At 37.1% G+C, this 23,152-nt stretch overlaps 1 protein-coding gene across 1 annotated transcript in view; it reads right to left on the bottom strand.

Annotated features, from left to right (window-relative positions):
- CDKL5 (cyclin dependent kinase like 5) overlaps positions 1–23,152 on the bottom strand; it is a 169,088-nt gene that overhangs the window by 50,253 nt on the left and 95,683 nt on the right. Inside the window, exons 4-5 of the mRNA XM_040266544.1 lie at positions 12,433–12,478; positions 1,980–2,116 (exon numbers count right to left, since the gene is read on the bottom strand). Of these exons, the coding sequence (XP_040122478.1) occupies positions 1,980–2,116; positions 12,433–12,478 (183 nt within the window). The remainder of the gene's footprint in view (positions 1–1,979; positions 2,117–12,432; positions 12,479–23,152) is intronic.

The raw sequence follows: 23,152 nt of genomic DNA on the forward strand, positions 1-23,152 counted from the left end.
CTCATTTACTATTCAACTCTAAATTCCTCACTTATAGAGAGAAATGTCCCCCAAAATCCATTCTTCCCTTACTAGAGCAATAAATATATCTTATAAGTAGATGCATAAATGCCCAGAAAGAAGAGTACATTTTTCTCTGGCCATGCAACTAAGTCCTGGCCAATGGGATGTGATAGCTGAAGCTCCATCCTGACCTTGAGGACAAGGGCCACTTCTGAGGGGTGGCAGACCATAAAGGCGGAAGCCACCTGGGATCTCCTGCAGCTGTAGAGCAGAGGTACCATATCCATCTACCTTTGTATTTGTACTTGAGACAGAAACTTCTATTTTGTTTAAGCCACTGTAATCTTGTGTCTCTGCTACAACTCCCTACCTCTAAGAGCATCTTTCTCCTTGCCCCCTTGAAACTCACTGTCAATCATTAGGCACTGCTACTGATGAGAGGGTGATGGTCACCTTCCACTGAAAAACTGTAAGGCCAGCACAAGAATCCCAGGCTTAGAGGTCAGAAGACTGGAGTTCTGGTAGCAGCTCTGCCACTTACCAGCAGAGAGACTGCAGACATTACATACTGTCTGATACACATAGATGATTTCTCCAATTATTCATATGAAATTGTAAACAATCGCCATGAGTAGAATTAGAAATAAAAAAGATAACTAAAATAGATCTGGCTGAATTTTATTATTTGGCAGGAAAATTGTAGATTATTTTTGACAACTGAAAAATAAGCATCTAATTCTACAGCAGTCCTTTTTTATAACTTTTTAAAAAATATCAAATTTCAGGGTTTTTTTCCCCAGTGGGAAGGATCCCTTAGGAAAATGCCTAAATTAACACACAAAAAAGAAGCCTTTGAACAGATTCTGGAAAAGCAACATAAAACAGTGTTTTAAGGCAACAAAGTTTATATTTTTTCAAGTTTTGCTTGTAATGAAATTACTATATACATATATATTTAATTAGAAAAATAATTTGTAAAGGCTGAATTAATTGAAAAGCCATATTACTGGTTAGCTGTCTTGGCAACTCTGCTTTCCATTTCATGATGATGATGCTGGTGGTGATACCCTGTCATTTATGACACAGAAAGCACCTGAGATTTGACCTAAAGCAAAGATAAACCTCTCTAGTCTTAATTTTAGATAAGAACACAGTAAATCAGCAGTAGCCACCTATTTACTCAGTAAGGAAACCTCTGAAAGGTCTGTCTGGCTCCAGTTTATTCTATTCTTGTGAAAGCACTTATTTCAGTTCTTGACAATAACCAACTGATGTAAGTCAGTTGCTGTTCAAGAAATTCATAGATATACAATAATGTTTATGGCAATGGACATTCCCCCTCAGGTCATATGATTAAAACTGTCACTAACAGTTAATAACAATTATAAAAACATTAAAGCAAGTACAGAGACAACTCGAACAATATGTGCTTTTTCTTCTTTTCTCCCACGCTTCTAATTCCTTACTTGTGGTCTCATCTACCTCCTCAAGCTTTACCTTCTGACTCCTGGCACATCTTCTTCCCTCAAATAAAGCCACAACACTGGCAATTCAAAAAGGCTGCTTCATGAGCCCACTCATTAGCCATCTAGGTCTGATTCAGACACCCTGTGCCTATGCAGTATCTCTATCATCCTGTACCGTCACTGTCAATTTATGTGCCTCTCCCTCAGAGGCCTTGCTTAAGTTTAATTAAAACAAACCAAGTCTAAAAATTACTTGTTGAAGACAGAGTCTAAGACTTCAGAAGCCAAATCAATACACTGTTTAAATTTAAGATTATCTCTGTATGGTTAAAGCGTACAAAATCCTTCAATATTTTTTCAGGATTTCTAATGACTGTGGGTAATACTTTCATTTTTACAGTCAGATTAAGAGCACAATAACAAGTCACATTCAACAATAATACTTTAATAGCATCAGAAACAGCACTAAATAAAAGAATGAGGCAGATCTCTACTGTGTCAGTGACTTACTTTTTCAACATACTCAAACACCAAGTACAATTTCCCCCTCCGACGAAAGGCTTCCTTCAATTCCACAATGTTTTCCTGTTTGAGAGTACGAAGCATTTTAAGCTCTCGTAAAGTCGTTTCCTTGACTTCTTCATTTTCTAGAATGTAAACAATGGTGAATAGAGTAAAATTAAAGCTTTCAAACCACTATTCAGGAAATTCTAAGAACACTGGAAACATACTAATTTCACTTTCCACTTTGAGTACTTCTGCATAAGAAGTCCAAGGATGGAATATCAAATATCAGGTTTTCCTGTTGAAAGGATCAAGAATAAGAAACTTATAGAAGAAAAGGCTTACTTGACCAGCATGAACCTCACTTTCTGCTTGTATTTTCCTGTACTCTTTATTGCAAAGTGTATACATAAAACAGACTTACAGATACGACATAGGAATCCACTGTCGTGTTAACCCTACCACTACATACAGAGGAAGGAGGAGTTTAAAAGGGTAAAAAGGAATCAATCATATCACTGTGCAGAGGAGCTTCCATGCAGCATCTGTAGCAGTTGAAATTTTCAAGTTGGGCCTGAAGCTTTGGCTTAAAAGAGCATTTTATTCCCCAGGCTGCACGCGACTCACCTCTGTGAGCAGAGGTCATGTGCCCTGCATGCATCCACAGTGCAGCTCATAGTCGACCTGCAGGAAACTCTAAGGGTGACTGATCTCTCTGAACAGCGGCTGCTGCCAGTTCCTGCTGTCCTCCTGTGGCATGTCCATCTGTCCACCCCCAGGGAGTGTAGTGTACTGGAATGGAGAACTTATGCTGAACCAATATACCCTTTTGTATCATCAACTCCACTCATGGTGAACCCTCAGACACAGAGGAAGGACAGAAGTTACATTAACTCTAATGGATCAATTGGCAGGGGAGCAAGTAAGGTACTATTTCATGTTAAAGGAATTTTTATAATAGCTTTAGATCTAGTTGGGACATCCTAACCGCCATGGTTACATATGTATATACAAAGAAGGATATAGGTTCTTAATCCCTGATCAGCATTCTGAAAACCAAAAACATCAGTCTAAAAACTGATATTTTTTTCCCTAACTTTAAGGAAAATCTCTTTAGGAGCAAAACCTGAACTAACATGAAACCACTTATAAGTCTTTGTTTAACCTAGTTAGTATAAATAATTCTTACGTTTTGCTTTAGAAATAATACCTGATCACAGGATCCTAAAGTGACATGCCATATTTCCATTCTAAAATCTAAAAGTTATGAATTCTAAAATACATAATACATATGACCCTAAGGTTTTGGGTAATGGTCAGAATCCTAGCTTGAAAGCCTAAGCTGTGTGACCCTCACACTGAGGCATGTCTGAGAAGGAAGAAAATAGGGTTAGGGACAGAGATGAGAAAGATGAAGATGCCTTCAAGAAAGAAATGTTTCCTAAGCAAAGTACACTAGAGAAAAGACCCTAAATGGGACCAAAGAGGGAAGGGAGATCCTAAATGCAGGGCCAGCAGTACCTCTGAGATTATGGTCGCCCCACACAGCTCAGGATCTTAGTTTCTGGACCAGGGAATGAATCCAGGACCTGGCAGTGAAAATGCCAAGTCATAACCACTGGACGACCAGGGAATTCCCCTACTCCGCCTCCCTGCAAACTGAGTTTAAAGAAAAAAGACTATAATAAAACCATGAGCTTTGTAGTAGCCCCTGGAGTATCTGTAATAAACAGGAAACAAAGTCAACGCTCCTTTGTGAACTGGTTACACAAGTGAAATACTCTCCTCACTTCAAGAAAACTGTTGGAGAATCCTGGAACAGGAATTCTGCCTATCAGAAGGCAGGAAGCAGCAGTAGCAAAGGTGGACAGTGGCATAGGGAGTAGAGCAATCCACCCACATCAGGGGGTTAACTGGAAACCAGGTCCTCAAGGGCCCATGTCGGAGCATGAAACAGGGGGCCACCTGGCAGTAGGGGCAATGTTTGTGACGTGATTAGAGGACTTTCCAAAGTAGCTTAGAGGCTTGTGGTGGGGGCAGATGTCCAGCTGTTCTGCAAACCAGGGCTGGGCCAGAGAACTGGTGTTTTGTAACTGTCAGAAGGGCTAAAGATTAGGGTGGCTAAATGCCTCCAATCTTATGAAGAAGGCCAACCTGTTTCTCTGCTGTCCCATCTGAGTTACTCCCAAGGTTGAGGTAATCAAACTAAAATCCACCTATCTCTAAGACACAGACTGCCACACAGATGGTCTTCTAATAAGGAAGTAATTCAGCAAGAGACAACTGTACTACTCACGACCTGATCCTTGTCTGCGTTTCCACCCCCATCTCATGCCCTTTTCTCCCTACCTTTATGTTAGTCTTTCGGTTCCCAAAAGAGCCCCAAACTTTATTTTTTAACCTTAGGGCCTTTGAGCTTGTTCCCTCTGCTGAGAACCCTCATTATACTACCAGACTCTTTACAGGGCTAGCTCCTTCAGGCTTTAGTTTAAATGTCACTCGATCACTCAGCCAAAGCAAGCCTCCATCCCCATTAGTCCTCATCTCAATACTCTGACTTTTCATTCACAAACCTTCCCACCATCTTTATTGGTGTATCTGTTTGCTTACTGGTTTACCATCTATGTGGCCACCGTTGCTAATCCAAGAGCTCTAGGACGACAGGTCTAAGTTCTGCTTGGTATTCAATAACACACACCCAACCACCTAGGACTGGACCTGGTACAGAGGAGATCAATAAATACTTCCTACACAAATGCTTTTGATGGTGCTATGAGGAAATCTTTGCCCATATGTGGCTAGCTCTTATTCCCATAAAACATGGGAAGCAGCAATATGATATCAAACAAAAGGCACTTTGCCTTCCTGGTTTTGAGGACAGTGTTTTCAAGTTTCTGTCTCTAGAACTTTGAAAGGGCCATTTTTCAGACAGTAAGACAAACTGAATTTATTTTCCCTATTCACCTCTCCCCCTAGTAGTCTACAATATGTGATTATGAAAAATGAAGGTTCCAGAAAACTGACAGCACCAATATATGTGTGTCAAGAACACACATATATTTGGTTATTAGAACATCCCTAAGCTATGCTGGAGCTGGTTACAATAAATGGTGCAACAAAGTAAAAGGTAAATAAAGCTGGTATACTTTTTCTAATCAAAATCTTGGGGAATCCTTGGCACTGAAAAACAGGTACCTTTGTATCATTACCAACTTGCGGCAGTTTCACTTTGCTAACAAAGCCAAATGGCCAAAGCAACATGGCTATCATAGAAGGAACACTGAAGTAGGATCCAGGAGACCTAGATTTTGGACCCTTTTAACCAACTAACAATGTAACATGTGACTCTGGGCAAGCCATTTAACTTTTCATTCATAAAATAACTAAATGGACACCCCTCCACACCCACACAGTACCCTAAAAAGTCCCATGGCCTTTTCCAAATCTAATAATCCATGATTTCTTTTCATTAAGATCTCATTGATTATGAGCCTAAACTCCATTGAATTTTGGTACTTTGTTATATATGTATTTATCATTCGAATCTATACTAATTTTGCTAAACAATGGCTAAAGAGAAAAGAAAAACAAATCATCAAAAAGGAGGTCACAAAATCACTTAGTATGCAGAGCCACCTCATTTAACCAGCTCATCTTGTTTAGGAAGTGAAGGCTCTTCTAATTTATGCCCCTCAGTTATTAAAAGTTGAGGTAAGCACTTCAGCACTAAGATTATAATGAATGGGAACAGGAAGAAAGTGGAGTTATTAATTCTGTAAGTGAAAGTAAAAATGCACACTCTTCATTATCTGGAAATTCCATTATTCTTGTTCCTATGAGTACTTTTAAAGGTTCCTGGCCTATTCCATGTACTTCATGATGAAAACTGTGGCACTAAATGATTAGATGATGGGGAAAAGGAATGCACATTCCACTTATACATGCTTCTCTCCTCAGAGGTTCAGAAAGTAGCAAAGCTGTTGAGTAAGGCAGATTTTTAAAGGTAGATGCATAGCCCACTGAAGTGGGCACAACTCCCCCTGCCTTCCAGATGAAATAATCTCATGGCTTTTTATTTAGGTTGTGTGTGTGTGTGTGTGTGTGTGTGTGTGTGTGTGTGTGTTAGTCACATCTGACTCTTTGCAACCCTACGGACTGTAGCCCACCAGGCCACCTCTACCCATGGAATTCTCCAGGCAAGAATACTGGAGTGGGTTGCCATTTCCTTCTCCAGGGGAATTTCCCAACCTAGGGATCCAACCTAGGTCTCCCACATTGCAGGCAGATTCTTTACCATCTGAGCTACCAGGGAAGCCCCGGGTGGCTCAGACAGTAAAGCGTCTGCCCGCAATGTGGAAGACCAGGGTTCGATTCCTGGGTCGGGAAGATCCCCTGGAGAAGGAAATGGCAACCCACTCCAGCATTCTTGCCTGGAAAATCCCATGGATGGAGGAGCCTGGTGGGCTACAGTCCATGGGGTCACAAAGAGTCAGACACGACTGAGCGACTTCATTTTCACTCCAGTTCACAAATGAAGAAACCAAGTCTAGAAATAATAACTTTCTCAGGGCAAGTGAAGGGAATGTCATACCACGTAGAACACAGGGACAGAGGTGACATGGTGTAAAGGCAGTGGGTGAGCTTTGGAGAGTGAGTCTGAACACCCAAATTCAGGTCTAGACTGTTTCTGCTTCATTACATGTCAAAGCAGCACAGTGTCAGTGGAAGAAAAGCTCAATGAAGATCCTGGGGTCTGTGTCTTAGTCTCAGTTAATCAAATAGTAGCTGTGGTTCCTCAGCAGTACACTAGTATTAGCATTCTACTAGATGCTGCTGAACGCCCTTCCATGCAATTCCTGCTTATATGCATGCTGAAAGACCTGGACATCAATTACCATGGAGGGTGTTTAGCTTAGTACAGGCAGTGCTTCTGACAAAGTTCTGTAAATTCTACTGAGTGATGACTAAATAGTAGGGTCAGAAAAAGGACGTTAAAAAAAAAAACCACAAACTAACTAACCTATTTCTAAACTTGCCAGCAAGGCTGAAAGTTAACACACGTAAAAATCAAGAAGGGAGACACAAAGTAAAAGAAAACAATTTTTAAGAAGAAAGATCACAGGAGCAAAAGAAATGCAAAGATAAATGATGAAAAGAGAAAAATCTAAAGATGAGCAGAAACTCTTCTGTAACTCTATTTTTAAAGAACTGTGGGCTTGGAAAAGAAGTCCAGAAATAACTATAACCTACTTTATGAAATCACAAACTTGACACTTTTGTATAGCCAAAGAGGCACCCCAAAATGGACTTTAAACACGTACTCTGTGGGGAAAAGTCAAGCCATCATGGTACAAAACCATAATGGTGCCATTTTTTGAGTCTGGATGCCCTGACTGAAGAGGTAACATCAACAGGAGGCAAGAAAAATGGCCAGGGGGTTTTGAATGGTGGTGCTGCTGTCATATATACCAAAAATGATGAGAACTCTTAAATCTTCAGAGATGAAGGCCAGATAAAGCACAATGGAAATGGATTAAAACATGAAAGGTACAAAATGTTCACCAAATCCAAGAAGAATCCCTGAAGTTTGAAAGAGATCCATTTTGGTCATTAAAAATAATTGTGGTGAAATCATGACTAGCTCAAACTTAGTGAACTGATTCATCTGTTTAACCAAGGGTTGGAAAGTCTGTCTCAAGGCCTCTCTTACAGAGAAATCAGATTCTTGAATTTAAAGATTATGAACCCTTGTTTTGTACAAGTATACAAAATAAGAGGCCAGAGTTCCCTTGATTCTGAGATCAGAATAGAACTTTCTAGTGTCTGAGTAAAAATAAGGATGACATAAACTGGAGGAAAGAATGATCAATTAAACATTTTCTTATGATTAAGAACAACTATGTCCATTCCAAGGTAAAACATTTATCTATAGAAACCATAAACAGGAGCAATATATGAAATGCAAGCAATTTTGATAGAAAAGCAAAGACACAGCCTTAATCCTATCTTAACCACAGACTACTACACAACTCCCTCAAAGTCAGCCTCCTTGTCATGTAATGGAGGCCCACTGACAAATGAGGAGGATCTCTCTTCACTCTATCACCCGTACATTCAGGAAGGGCTGAAAAGTTCGAATAAACAAAAGGTACTATCACATCAGATGATTCAAAAGTTTGTCAAAAATAAACTTTAGACCACAGGACTTCTTTAATTAAAGGTTAAACAGTGTTTTATTAGGTTCCACAAACTGTCCTAAGTACTTTACATACAATATCTCATCTAAATTTCATTATGATTCCATAGAGTAAGCATCAGTTTAAAAAAAAAAAAAAGGTTAAACAGTGTTTTTAATTCTTGCTGGTCCAAAGCTATCTAAATTAGTGCTCTTGGATTATTTAAAGAATTGAGCATGGTAGACACTGGCACATAAGAGAATGCTGATCCAAAAGTGATATAAGATTATCATCTGAACATCAAATCTCAATGTACAAGATTGGAATTATAGGAAGGGTAGGAGGATTAGCCTCAATTTATCATTATACATAGCCTGAAAAGTATCTTTTAACTAAATAATCTCTAGTATCTTTTTGGTCTCTGATCATTTTTCTCTTCTCAGAAAAATACAAATACATACCGAGCAGAATTAATTCTGTGGAGACTTCTGGTTGGTTAGGTATTTATTAGTTAAGTGTTTCTCTGTGGAAACTTATATTAATAGACAAATTTATAATACTATCATTCAGGGTTATCATCAAGAATTCATTATCTGAGACTCCACATTTATGATGATGAATAAAGAAACAAAAGTCATCAAAATAGAAAATATTAACAAATGAAAGGATCTCAAATAAAAATGTCTTCACTCAAGCATTCCTTCCTTTTAACAGGAGTTTTTAATTCCCACCAGTGTGTCAAAGTTTCTCAGGGAGAATCATAGCAAAGACACTGATAAATGACCTGATGGAGTTATACCAGTTAACTGGAGAGGAAAAAAAAAAAAAAAAAAAAACTGACAGGATGAAGACAAGAAAAACAAAAAACAGGAAAATACTGAAAAAAGAAGTGACAAAACCTTTTGTATACTTTTAATGACCTTTTTATTGTGAAAGTCATTCATTGACCTAGCCTATAGTTTTATTGTAAAAATTGCCCCACCCTGCCAAAAGATAACACTTGATTCTTTTCTCTAAGAAACAGTACATAGTTGCTATTATAATCTAAATTGTGTTAACTATGAGATAAAGTAAATTTATTTTCATAATTTTAATTTCTTTTTTTTCAACTTAAAACTCTCAATTTAACTTTTTATTTACTATAAAATTTTGGTTTCCCTTTTAAATAATAACCTAGGATAATAACAACTTCTTAAACTAAACAGCAGTCTACCTTAAAATGATGCTCAAAAAATGGTTTATGTAAATTTGTGGATACATATGAATTTAACAAGAAAAGAAGACATTATCATAATCTTTTAAAGCTAACAGAGAATAATATATACTCATTCCTTGATACCATCAGCATGAGAATACTTGATTGGCTTGAATGTGGGTCAGACCAGGTTCAGATCCCATTTCAGTTTAACTATGTTTTTGCAGAATTATTTCATTACCTTCACAAAGATTTTTAAATACTGGATTTAGAAAAGTCAGTATCATAATATCAAAAGAATATATTCAGGATAACTAATAAAGGAAACTCATGGGAGCTATATGACAATAAGGGCAATATTATCATGAAACGATATTTTTAATTATAATTAGCTTGACTAAAATTTAAGATGATAAACTGATACAGAATTAAGTGGTTTACATAGGGGTTGAATGGACATCCTCACCAACACTAGACTATCTATGTACACTTCACACTCCAAAAGGGTATTAACTGCACATGTTCCCTTGCTTTCCATTAAGCACGGTAATACTCTGGCAGGAGGAAAAGGGTAAAGACAGAAAAGATTGTGTTAGGTCTCCCAGCGAGAACTGGAAATAATAGGAAAGTGTGCCTAGGATAGGCCTGGAACTGAGAAGTTATGAATAATTGGATACGTTTTCATATTCTATCACTGAAATATTTAGGAAGTATCCGTCCAGAAGTATGTACAGGCATGCCTACAAAGTGTCTAGGTGCAAGGTGGGTAAATGATGGGGCTGCATGCTTCTGATAGTAACTGATAATGGCCCAGCAGAGATGAGAGCAGAGTGGATTTGTGTTTTGTCAGCTCAGTGAAATAAGAGCTGATCAAATGTTTCCCATAATGTTTAGACTACCAATACAGTCCTGGGATGCCACAACTAGAAATAATCTCTCTCACCTCAAAATTATGCAAAGTGATTCAGGCACTGACTGCTTTCTACTCTTTTACTGCTTTTTATTTACATGCCTTAATTCTAATGGATCAGAAGCTTCTTGAAAGTATCCAGACCTGATTTACCTTCATAGATCTTACAGCACCTGGTTCAGTACTGAGTGAATTTTTTTATTTTTTGGCAACACCATCCAGCATGGTGCTGTTAGTTCTCTGACCAGGGATCAAACCCAAGGCCCCTACAGTGGAAGTGCAGCGTCTTAACCACTGGACCACCAAGGAAGTCCCCAGTGCTCAATGAATTTCAACAGATACACTACTGATTGCCAATTTGAAGGTACTCTAATGTGGGGTCAAATATATCACTTAATTGAAGCTAAGAATTGGTATTCTATAGGATAGAGGTTACAAAGAATTGGGTATTTATTTTTTTTAAAGCAATGACATATGTGGCCTAGATTGCACTGCTTTTCAAAAATTTGATGACACATTATTTCTGGTGGTAACTGATGGTCGACAATGTGCCTTACAAGATGAATGCACAGTCAGAAGTTTTTATATGCAGGCAAAGGTTATGCTTTGATCTACTGTTGCAACCACTCTTTTTGGTAGAACACCATTTGTCTCCTGGCCACCTGTGGTTAGCCCAAAGCCACTGCTCAAAGAGCTCACTTCCAATGGTCTCCTAGTGGGTTGGCCTGGGGCTATTGCTTCCTATTAGACTACAGGTATATCATTTGAAGTAGGGCTTTTTAGGGTTTTGTTTTTAAAGAATAAGCTAAAAGTACTTTTTTTTTTTTTTGGCCTGCTCTTTAAGGCTGCCAAGACAAGGCTAAAATTCCCAGCTGACGTGCATGTGCTCCACATAACCAGCACATCAGAGCTGGGTTACATCAAATACTACTGTCTCTACCCTAGGAATTGTTAGTGAGGCCCATTTGTTATTTAATGTTTGCTAAGTCTTTAAGGTAGGGGTGGTGAATGTTCACAAATACAGAGGCTGGTATCTGACAGTACACAGTCGCTGTGTGCTGATGAAGGTAGGCTATGAATGCTACTGTCACGCTTCCAACTAGATATGATCGGTTGATGCTATGGTGGGATCTCTCACTCCTGTAGCACTAGTTTTCAAATGGCAGGCTGTGACTCATTAATGGTGAAATCAAAATATTTGATGCCAAAATAGGTACTTGTATGAATTTATATGAGCAAGAAAGAACAGAAAATGAAGAACCTCACATTAATTAATAACCTTGTGAAACTTTTCCTTCAGTTATATATGTATGATATTATGTATGAGAACACTGTATTAGGAGGTAAAAAATATTTCTGCTTGGAGTCTCTGTCAAAAAAACTAAAAAAAAATGCTACCTGGATCTTCTTAGAGGCCACGTCTCTCTTTGGAGTCAGTTTTACTACTTGGCTGTATTTGTATGGCCAATAATAGTCTGGATTTAAAACCTAATGGCCTAATGAAATGCTTTATTTTTTCTCCTGTACATTACTTTCACTGGGTACACTATTTTTGTTGTTGTTGTTGTTGTTAACTTTTATTTTAAACCTTCTTGCCCAGTATAGGGCAAATTTAATACTCCATTTGAAATGGTCTGTATGTGTGACCAAAGCCTCCAAGTATGGCATTTCTTCTTGAAAAGCTTTTCTTTTCCTAACAAGTTATTCTAAATATAAAACCATTCCCTCTGTACTGTCTACATACTACTTATCTTTGTATTTCTATCTGACTAGGAAGCAGAGATCACAGTAACCAATACCAAAGCCTTTAACACAGCGCTCACTACTTGGATGAACCCAGAAGTATTTATTTCAAATAAGTTTTCTCATTTTAAACTGTTAGTGTGTGGAAACAGTGTAAATAGCATGTCTTCTGTCCAGCATTTGAAGCAAGATTTCCAATGCTGTCTCTTTAAAACACAAAGTGAATTTTCTGATATCATAAGATTTGAAAATATTCACACAAGAGGAACTAGATGTTTCAAAGCAAAGCATGATGATCAATAAGATATATTTATTATACTTTCTGATATTGAGACTCTAAAATCTAAGGAACAGAGTCTAATCAGCTAGATTTCATCTCTTCCATATTCGATTCACAAAAACCAAATACAGAAAGAAAAAAAAAGATATATATACCTTCACTGTCCTTGAATTTCTTGATTGCCACAATTTCATGCGTTTCCTGCAAAGGAAAAGAGGCAGAAGAAAAGTCATTCTCTAGAGTTTTTCAAACTGGGAATCCCAACTGTCTGGAGGTATATTCTGAAACAGAGTAGCAAGAACTTAGAGCACAAAAAATAAATCCTCCTTGTCCCCAGTCCCTCATTTCTCAGTTCCAAAATTGTCTTTCTTACTACCCTGCAGGCATTGTCAGGGAAGGAAAAGGAGAATGGGAAGAGGCTAGGGGACCAAGGGCTGATCTGGCTGAACATGAATGAACCAGCAGCGCCAATGTCTTGAGGCAATGCAAAAATAGCAGGATGGATGACAATAGACAACATCTATATTGCCCTCTGAAACCCAGAAAGTGAAGTCACTCAGTTGTATCTGACTGTTAGCAACTCCATGGACTGCAGCCCACCAGGCTCCCCCGCCTCTGGGATTCTCCAGGCAAGAACATTGGAGTGGGTTGCCATTTCCTTCTCCAATGCCTGAAAGTGAAAAGTGAAAGTAAAGTTGCTCAGTCGTATCTGACTCTTAGCGACCCCATGGACTGCAGCCTACCAGGCTCCTCCATCCACGGGATTTTCCAGGCAAGAGTACTGGAGTGGGGTGCCATTGCCTTCTCCGTCTGAAACCCAGGGACACATTTCATTGGGTTTCTCAGATCAGAGAAAAAACTTCTATAATACTTGGTAGTTGCTGGTAGCAGAATACCTCTTCCAAGTCTCCTCCTTTCACTTATGTCTTCCTAACAAATCTATCTTCCTAATCTATCTAGTTATTCACCAGCTCCTCCCCACTGACACCCATTTCAAATCCAAAGTGGATAAATATTTGCCACCAAATACCAATCATTAACATCCCCCTGCCTTTATTTAGCCCTCCTGAATTAACAGAAGTAGTTGGTGAGAAGAACCCTACTTTCAACTGAAACATCACAAGTTCTTCTCTTTTTTTTTTTTGTTTTTTTTTGGCTGGAAGAGAAGAAAAAGGCTAAAAAGGAAATGGAAATGCTAAGGATTAAGTATAACTACGCTAAATAATTCATGTCTAATATTCTAGCCTATAAAAGGAATAAAAAAGCTTTTGGCAAAATAATATATAGATTCTTCAAAGTCAACATGTCATATAAAAAGGTCTGGATAATTCAGGCCTGCTCTTTTCTACTCTAAGTAGGGATACTTTCAGATCTGTAAGAGCAAACCTTTTATAAAACTTTGTCCCTGCATCAAAACAAAAACAGACACAATATGAGGCAATAATCAGAAGGGTACAAAATCATTAACTTATCCAAAATACATGCTTTTCTCCTAGGTTCCTTATAAAGGCAAAGGGAATCATAAAAGTAGGGAGAAAAAAATAAAATTTTAAAAAGTGACCATTATGGTGAAAAACAAACCCTGAGCCATAACCATGTCTGTAAATCAAACCCTGTTTCTCACCTGTCCGTTGAAAATAGTAGAAAATACCAGCTTTCATAATTGTGTTACAGGGGGAAAATTATCTGAAAGTACTATAGGCTACTGAGGAAAAAGATTCTTATTAAGGTTATTATGTTTTTGTTTTTTTACAGGAGAAACAGAATGTAGAGTACAGAGAGCTTTGGGGATACAATTTATTTGTATATCGGCAGACCTTCTGATTTAAACTCAGCTGTCCAGGTACTTTTTGATACTGTAATGGTTTCATTATTGAGAAAGAAAAACTGCAAAGTCAAAAGTGATGTGGAGGATGATCACCTAGAATATTAACAGAGGTACCAGGTAACTCTGCTAGGTATGCTACTCTCTCTTAATACACCAACATTGTTTTCTTACCCTGCTCCTTTTCAAATGGCTCCAGCTAGCAACCCACCTACAGCCTAAGGGAAAGTACAAAACCCTACGAGAAAACTGCTCACAGCACAAAGAAAGGGGCAGCAGGATGGCATCCAGGAAGAGAGGCCAACTGCCCACATTTCAACTGAGTGTAGCATTTCATCCTATAGTGCACATGTTTTTGTTGCGTCCTAAGTGTTAAAGCTTTGTTTGATTTTATAAAAGGTCTTGCTTAGTTCAAAACTGCCCACTGATATGACTACATATTTAAATTTATGACTGCCACCATCTTGAAGAAAGAAATTCATCAGATTTTCCCCCCTGGTAATCTCATAAATAGAATTTACAGTATAAAACAGTTGCCTGAAGGGGGGGAATCAAATAAAATGAAATGTTTCTTCTTTTATTTATCCTTTCATCAATACCACAAAAATCCTCTTTCGCCTCAACACACACACACACACACACACACTCAATATGGGTTTTGTATTTACTTACAGAACAAAGTCAAACAAATGGAAGTTTTCTACATAAAGTCAATTCAATGTATGGTGGAAAACACACACAATTAAGAGAAGATGCTGGAAAAATTTAACATTTTTATTCATACTACTTATAAAACTAATATGAACTCATATAGAAGAATATAAAGGGATATAAGAGTATAAAAAGAAATAAAAAACTATATAACCCTTCCTAATAATACTTAATAATATTTTCTTCCAGTAAATTTTTCTCAAGCTGGAAGAACCTGAGCACACATATACTGTGTTGTATGTTGCTTTTAATTCACTTGATATTATACATGGAATATTCTGACCTGTCATTACTTTTTAAAACCATTATTTTTAATAGATGGTTATTTAACCAGTCTACCAATGAACATACTTCAACATCTGCATCTTCATTTCCATAAAGCAAATTCTGTAACTGAGAATTCTATAACAATAGGTCAAGGGGTATGAACTGATATATCCAAAAATATATTATTTTACAGTTCTTTTCAGCAGCACGAGAACCCACTCTACAACCACAGCCAACACTAAATACAATCATTAAAAAATCTTTAGGTACCAATGAGATCACAGAGGTTTGTTTCTGAACTAATATTACCTGGAAATAAAAGAACTTAGAAAAGTTTTCTTCTAACAACCTTAAATATTGTTTCTACTCCTATATGTCTAAAGTTCCCATTAGAAACCTTGTAACTTTAAGGCTGAACTTTTCGTAACTGCTTTATGTGTTTCATTCACTATTGCGTCCTAAGTGTCTAGAATGGCAGGCACATGGTAGGTTTTCAATAAATATTTCATGAATGACTATTTCATGAGTGAATTAATCAAAACTGCCCTATCGGTTTTGTTCTTTTCTTTCCTTCCTTTTGGGTTTCTCATCGGTCCTTATTTCAGCCAATGTCTGCACTTTTTGCCTCATGTCAGCTCATTGCCACGATAGAGGCCATATCCTCCTGGCTCTCCTTTAGGAGACAACTTCACCTGCTTGTTACCAAAAACATTATCTTCAGAACTATGTGTTGCTCTTAAATCTTCAGAGCAGTATTTTATCTATCCATGACTTTTCATAAGCACAGCCTCACTCCCATTTATAACTCATCCTCACTAAGACAGGAAGAGATCCACCAGGCTTGGTGTCAGGCAGCAAAAAAGGTAGTTGGACTTTTTAGCAACCTGCATTTCAAAGGCAGATTGATGTACCCAGGCCCAATTTGAAACCTGGATTCTTAGTAAACATTCTTCGTGTTGGGTTGGCTGGTCTGAGGCTGGGCCACTTGGGCAAAGTTCTCTGAATAAGCTGTTTGCTGAGCCCACACTTCCTAGCACATCCTACTCCTACTAATTCACCTTCACCACACCTTGTCATGGGGTCTGTGCATCCTAGGATACAAAATGCTGCTTCAAATCCATCTCTACCTCTTGCCCTTCTGTATCTGAGGCATTTTGTCTCAGAAAAGATCTGGCAATATAGATGCTGATGTGGAAAAGACTGGCAATATAGATGCTGATGATGATCCAAGTCTTTTCCTATTCCTTTTGGATACTTTGCCATATTCTGGTTCAGAAAATAAAATAGATAGAATGAATTTTTCAAACAATCTCCCTGGAATTTGCTAATGATCTCTGATGTTTAGTTTCTTAATTTACAGAACTTTTACAAGTTTATGGTTTTGTTTTTAAATATCTTCATGCCACCACCTTGAGATGTTACATATAACATAGATGTAGACAAAGAAAAAATAAGTGAAAACTCTGAAGAACTGTGTTTTAAATTCAATTTATTCAAAAAAGCAAGGCATTGCCCCCACAACATCTGCAAGAGAATGTCACCAGCTATAGTTAGTAAGGCATATCTGCTACTTGTTTTAACGTCTTTTTTGTTTAAACAAGGAGTTACTTAAGAGCTCATATTTTAAACAAACTAAGGATATCATAAAATATGTAAGTAAACACTAATGATCATTCCATGCCTCACTCTTAATTTTGTCTCAAAATTGAAATTATATTACTTTGGAATGCAAAAAGATAGAGGCTCCTGAATTGTACTACTATATTCATGAGTAAACAAGCTAAATGAAGGCATTTAACATTTTCCAGAATAAATTTCCACAATTGGAAAAAAAGAGAATGAAAAATAAATTTTTAAAGTAGTAACAAATTAAAAAAAAATACCTCTAGCGCTTATATTTCTTCCTGTATTCTCATGATCTTCCACCCCATAAAAACCATGCATCCATCAGTGAACAACCATACTGAACACAGAAACTTGTAATCAAAACTCACTTCTGCTACTGCCTGTCTAAAGCTCCTGAGTCATTGGTTTATTCCCAGAATCAATTGTCCCTTCTTAAGATGTTGGCAAAAGTAACTGATTGGTATTAATGATCATAAATTTACTAAGTTATTTTAAATGCAGTTACATAACTTGATTTAATTACGCTTTGGAGCAGTAAATTCTCTAAGCCAATCACGCAGTTATAAGGAAGTAGGAGGAGTCATCGTTTTAAATGTTGTGCTCTAGTTTAGAATATCCAACACGCATTATGAAACAGAACAGAAAAATAACGATTTTATTTTACTCTGCTATTCATGGATTAAACCATTCCAAAGATTATACTCTACAATTCATTCTCTATTCTCTGAGGAAGCCCTTCCTTGGGAGAAATTACAACTTGACAAGTATTTTAAAATATTTCACTCTGTATTTGGTATGCAAAGACCACACTAAGTGCTTTCAAACACTGATGTGATTCTTCAGCAGAAGCAAAATCCTATAAACATAAATATTATCACCTTATAGATAGATATGGTAACTTTACAAAGTCAGCTTTATTTTACTATTCTTAAGAACTTTTGTGCCAGGCCCTGTGTTTTCCATGTATTAACTCATTTAATTTTCAAATTAAATCAAGATTCTCTGAAGAGAATCTTATCAACATGTTCATTGTATAGATGAAAATGTACTGAATTTTAGGAGGTGCCATAATTTGCCCCAAGATCATACAACTAAGAAGTAATAAGGCTAAAATTTTAAACCTAGGAAGATTGATTCTGGAGGCCATTTCTCATCTATGGCAATGCTATTTGCCACTGCAAGTCATATATATAAATTCTATTGTTGAAAAGGATATGTTCTGAAACACACACACATGCTCTCTCTCTCACTTCTAGGGAGGTATGCTTATTTCTCTTCTGTATTTTCTCAAAATGCGAGCAGCAACAAAACTTTTCAAATAGTTGTCTAAAGTCTGTTCTAATATTTATACATCTAAAAGTATGTGCAAATATTTCATATATTTCCATCTTTATCTATATTCAGACTTTTATTTAACAGAATCTTAGACAAATTATTTAAGTTACTTTTACATTATGGGCAAAATTATAAAATGGGAGTAAATTCATGCACAGGATACATTCCATGGCAAGTAGATACAATGGAGCATTTAACAGAAATACAAAACATTATCCAGGATATGCAATGATAAAAATCAGACTGTTCTCCAAGGAATCCCTCAGAGATCTTTCCTTGACTTGTGTTTATTATTAATATGTATAAACTACCATAGTCTGCCAATACTAAAAGTTAGATTAACTACTAAATTTAAGTATTTCAGACGTAATCAAGAAAGATTAATACTCAGGTGTGTATTTTAGTCAGCTAAGAACTGTTTGTTGGGCCCCAACTTTATGTGAGGTTTTTTTTCATGTGGCATCCTAAGTTTAACATGAGTGAGTAAGTGAAGCATCTCATTTGTACAAACACTTACATCCTAGTGTGTAATAATGCATGACAGTAAGTAAAAATTTTTGACAAAAGAAGTACAGTGAATGTTATATGATATGCCACAGAAGTTTAAAATGATTGATCATGTAAATATAAAGAAAAAATGTCTTCCACTTTGAGATTTAAGTTGATAATATGTTGGTTTAATTTGCTTTGCTCTCTTTCTGAAATGTGAAATATCATAAATCTTTGTTCATGCCCATTCCTTCTCTCTCCAGAGGTAACTGCCATCCTAAAGTTGGAATGTACCATTCCCAGACACATTTTTATTACTACCAATGAATTCATCCATAAGCAAATTTACTATTTTGTACATTAAAAATCATAACTGGCATGTTATTTTACACACCCTTTTGTAACAGTTCTTTTTTTTTTAAGTACAACATGGTATAGTTGAGATTTAAACATAAATCTAGCCACCTGGGGATAACTGTGCCCCAAGGGGACATCTGGTAATGTCTGCAGACACTTCTGGTTGTCACAACAGGGTTGGGGATTGTCGTTGTTGTTCAGTTGCTACATCGTGTCTGATTCTTTGCAACCCCATGGACTGCAGCATACACTTCCTATTAGCATCTAGTGGTTAAAAGCTACGGATTCTGCTAAACACTCTACAATGCACAGGACAGTCTCCACCACAAAGAATTATCTGGCCCCAAATGTCAAAAGTACTGATGTTGAGAAACCTTGCTTTAGTTTTATTCATTGTAATGGTTTTGTGATAGTCCACTAGAAGCATTTCCCTTAAAAAAGAGCCTGACCACTTGTTGAGATCAGGTAAAGCTTTGAAAAAGACTAATACACTGTGAAAAGAAATTTTAGTTGAAAATGGGATGATTAAAAGATTAATTTTTCAAAAATTATTAAAGGTATTAATCAAGGTACTAAAATGTCTACATTCATTTAATTTTCATAAAACAATTATTTTTATAATAACTTTTGCAATATGGTTCCATTAAACATCATATAGTGAACTATCAAAAGATAAATAAAAACATTATTTTTTGTTGCTAAGAACTCTTACATTTTAAAAAGCATTACAAGGAAAACTCCCATGCTCAGGCTCTAAAAAGAGGATAGTCTTATGAAGATATGAATACATCATCAAGAACACGAGAAAGCATGCAGCCAAGAAAGGAAGATGTGGGAAGTGGGATCTTACAAAGAAAAAGTCTTCTATAAAACAACTGCCTTCAAGTCAAGTCAGTAATAAAACTCCTACATAACAAAATCTATTATCTCATTTGTTTCCAATAAAACATCAAATCCCTTCTACCCACTATGGGCTGGATCTGCCCCCTATAAATCTTTATTGAGATGTAAAATGAGAATAAATGAATGTAAAGTATTTAGACAGTATGCCTAACCATGCCCTCATCTTCCCCCTCTGAACCTGGTCCTGCCTCCTGTCCCATATCTCAGTGAACCCTAGCCAGAAATTAAGGCCCACTCTTTCCATCTCCCTTGTCTGCAATCCCCAGTACATCCAGGTTATTACCAAGTACTGTTGATTTTTGTCTCCTAAATCTTTTTCAAATTGGTCCACTGTTCTCTACCTGAACACTCCCATCCTAGTTGGAGCCTTTCGAATTCCCACCCAGGGTACTGCCTAACTTCCTAACATTTTTAATATGTCTGCCACTCAGCAACAGGCTCTTCATTTGCAAAGAAAAATCTGATTAACTGCCCTTAAAAGACTCTTCCCAAACCCCCGTGCCCTAAGGACCACATCAAAGCTCTTTTACCTGGTCAGCAGGGAATGGTCCCCAACCTCTTCTTCTTTGGTCTCCCTTTCTTGCTGAGCCCTCGCCATCCTTACCATGATCTCTCCTGCTATTGAGGCTGTTCCCTTTCCTCCTAAAACCTTGGCCCTCCCTGCGCCATTCAACCCTATCCCTTAGGCCTTAGCTCAATTGTCACTTCCTTAAGGAAGTCTTCCTATAGCCCCGTGACTACATCTGAAGCCCCAAATGCTCTCTGAGTAGACACCTCTCCTTCGTAACTTGTATTAAAGTGACATCTTCACATATTTATCTGATTCTACCACAGGACTGCAAGTGTGTAGGTGACAAATAAATGTATGACTGGTCTAAAAGTATGCTGAGCAAGAGAGAAAGATCTAGTGCAAATGTCGTACTGCATAATGTATTTAAACCTCACATCTTGCCGGCCCATGTCATCCATCTATTTGGACATCATTTACTAATTTCACTACAGCTTAACAGAGAAAAACACCTTTTCCTACCATAATTATAAAAAGAATAAAAGATATTCCTTGATATATAAGGAACTCAAGCAACAAACTTAAAAACACAAAATACAAATATACATGTTTATGCTTTTTAAGGACAGTGTATCCCTGGGAGACTTATTAAGATATATCTGTTTCCTTCTTTCTTCAGAAAGTTTTTAAAAATGAGGATAATGAAAGAACATAGAGCCTTCAAAATTTTATCTGGCTCTGTCCAGAAGTCCTTTAGCAGGCAGGAATTGAAACAAGCTCTTTAAGTTCAGAATTATACTGTCTTGATTAAAAATCTCTTTTGCTATTTGGCTACTCTGGCCTCCTACAGATCTTGAAAAGGCACTGCAAAACCAATATCACTTTCTTTTGTTAAAAAAATTCTTCCACAGCATTGCTATAAAATTACTGCAGTTACTAGGTTGCCAGTATTTATCAAGTTACATCAGAAGGTTTACTAAACTAAAACGTTATTATTTATTGATTCATTTATCCACCTGCAACAAGGATTGCTCTCCTTCACCATCACCTCTATTCCATTTTGTGACAAAACTAGTAAGCTTTCCTCTAGTCTGGCAAAATATAATATGGAAACAGATATGTCACATAATTACTAATATCTAACGTGTGTTGTGAAATACTCTGAGTGAAGGAAATTATCACAGACCCAGAACTAGCTAATACACCACTCACAGTCGTATATAGTAACAAGGTCCCCAAATCCTCAGGGCACACGTGCTACAAATGCTCCCAGTCATTTTATATTAGTGGCGTTCCAGGAAATGAAGGAAGAGGGGTAAAGCCTGGGCTGATGTGGAACAGAGAAGGGAAGAGTCTCTCGAGGTGAGATATAGCAACATGAGGTTAGTGGGAAGAGAAAATGGAGAGGCTCTCTTGAAAACGTAAGCCACATTCTTAAGGAGAACACTAGAATTCCCACAGTCAAGTCCTGAACTGTTTTTACTTGAACATTACAAGTGAACATACCAGTAAGGCTATGAGACTTGGAGCCACCTAGATGGCTGAGGTTTGAATGTCTCAAATATAAGAATAAAAAGCAAAATCCTAGGACCATTTAGCTGATAAATGTAAACAAGGCCACATACCTAGAAAGCCTTTATAAATACTTCTAATATGGTCCAGTATAAGCGTTAGTGGATCAATATCAACCTGAAAGCACACTGGTTGATAATGTCTAAGGATGTAACCATGAGGAACTGAGGAAACTAGTTCACAAGGAATTGTACACTTAAAATAGCTACCTCTTACTGTATATAGGGTACACTCTTTATATGTAAATTTTACCTCAATAGAGTTGATTTTAAATGCATCATTTAAAAATAATTCACCTCATAGTTATAGACTAATATAAATTGACTGCCCTACTTATTATGATAGGTTAGGTAATTAATAAAATGTTATCAAGATGAAAAATGAGGCACCCAGAGAACAATTTTCACTAATCCCTCTAGCACAGCAAATAGCAACTCTCTTCACTAGAAAGGGAGAGGTAAACTTTCAAACAATTTAGCTCCCTATTTATAGATTATGCAAAATCTGAGATGTACTTGATTTCATACAGCCCACACTTACAGACATAATATACAGATGCTCTCAAACCACCTTGGCTACACCAAACTCAGACTTGGTATTGTCAGCAAATGAATGGAAGTTTCAAAAAGCACACTGTAATGATGCTTGCCAGACAGCATTTTAGTTTAGAAATATTAACTATCATGTACGTACTGTAGTTACTGTAGAATTGTGTTACAATTTTATTTCATTTTGTGCTCATTTTATAACAATGACTAGATAATGAGAAAATGAAAATTCTACTTCTAGTGATCAAATAATCAAAAATAGCATTAATTAGGTATGCCAAATGCAGGCAATCTACAACCTCAATCAGACAATCACTGGATTTAAGCTGTGTTCAATAGTGGGCAAAATTTAAATTTAAATGACGAAAATATATCCTCTAAGACTAAATCTAAGATGTGCCAAGAAAACGTGGCTCTTCAATTTTCTACAACTGATTTAATCTTGCTTTTCAAGCTCTGACCTTGACTTTAACTTGCATGTTATAGTAGCTCAGTCCTTTTTGATTTATAGTTGCTGTTGATTTAGTCGCTAAGTCATGTCCTACTCTTTGCAACCCCACAGACTGCAGTATGCCAGGCTTCCCTGTGCTTCACTATCTCCCAGAGTTTGCTCAAACTCACAACTACTGAGTTGGTGATGCCATCCAGCCATCTCATCCTCTGTCACCCGCTTCTCCTCCTGCCCCCAATCCCTCCCAGCATCAGGGTATTTTCCAATGAGTCAGCTCTTCCCA

This window comes from Oryx dammah, unplaced genomic scaffold (genome assembly GCF_014754425.2).
Source record: "Oryx dammah isolate SB20612 unplaced genomic scaffold, SCBI_Odam_1.1 HiC_scaffold_23, whole genome shotgun sequence".
Classification (NCBI taxonomy): domain Eukaryota; kingdom Metazoa; phylum Chordata; class Mammalia; order Artiodactyla; family Bovidae; genus Oryx; species Oryx dammah.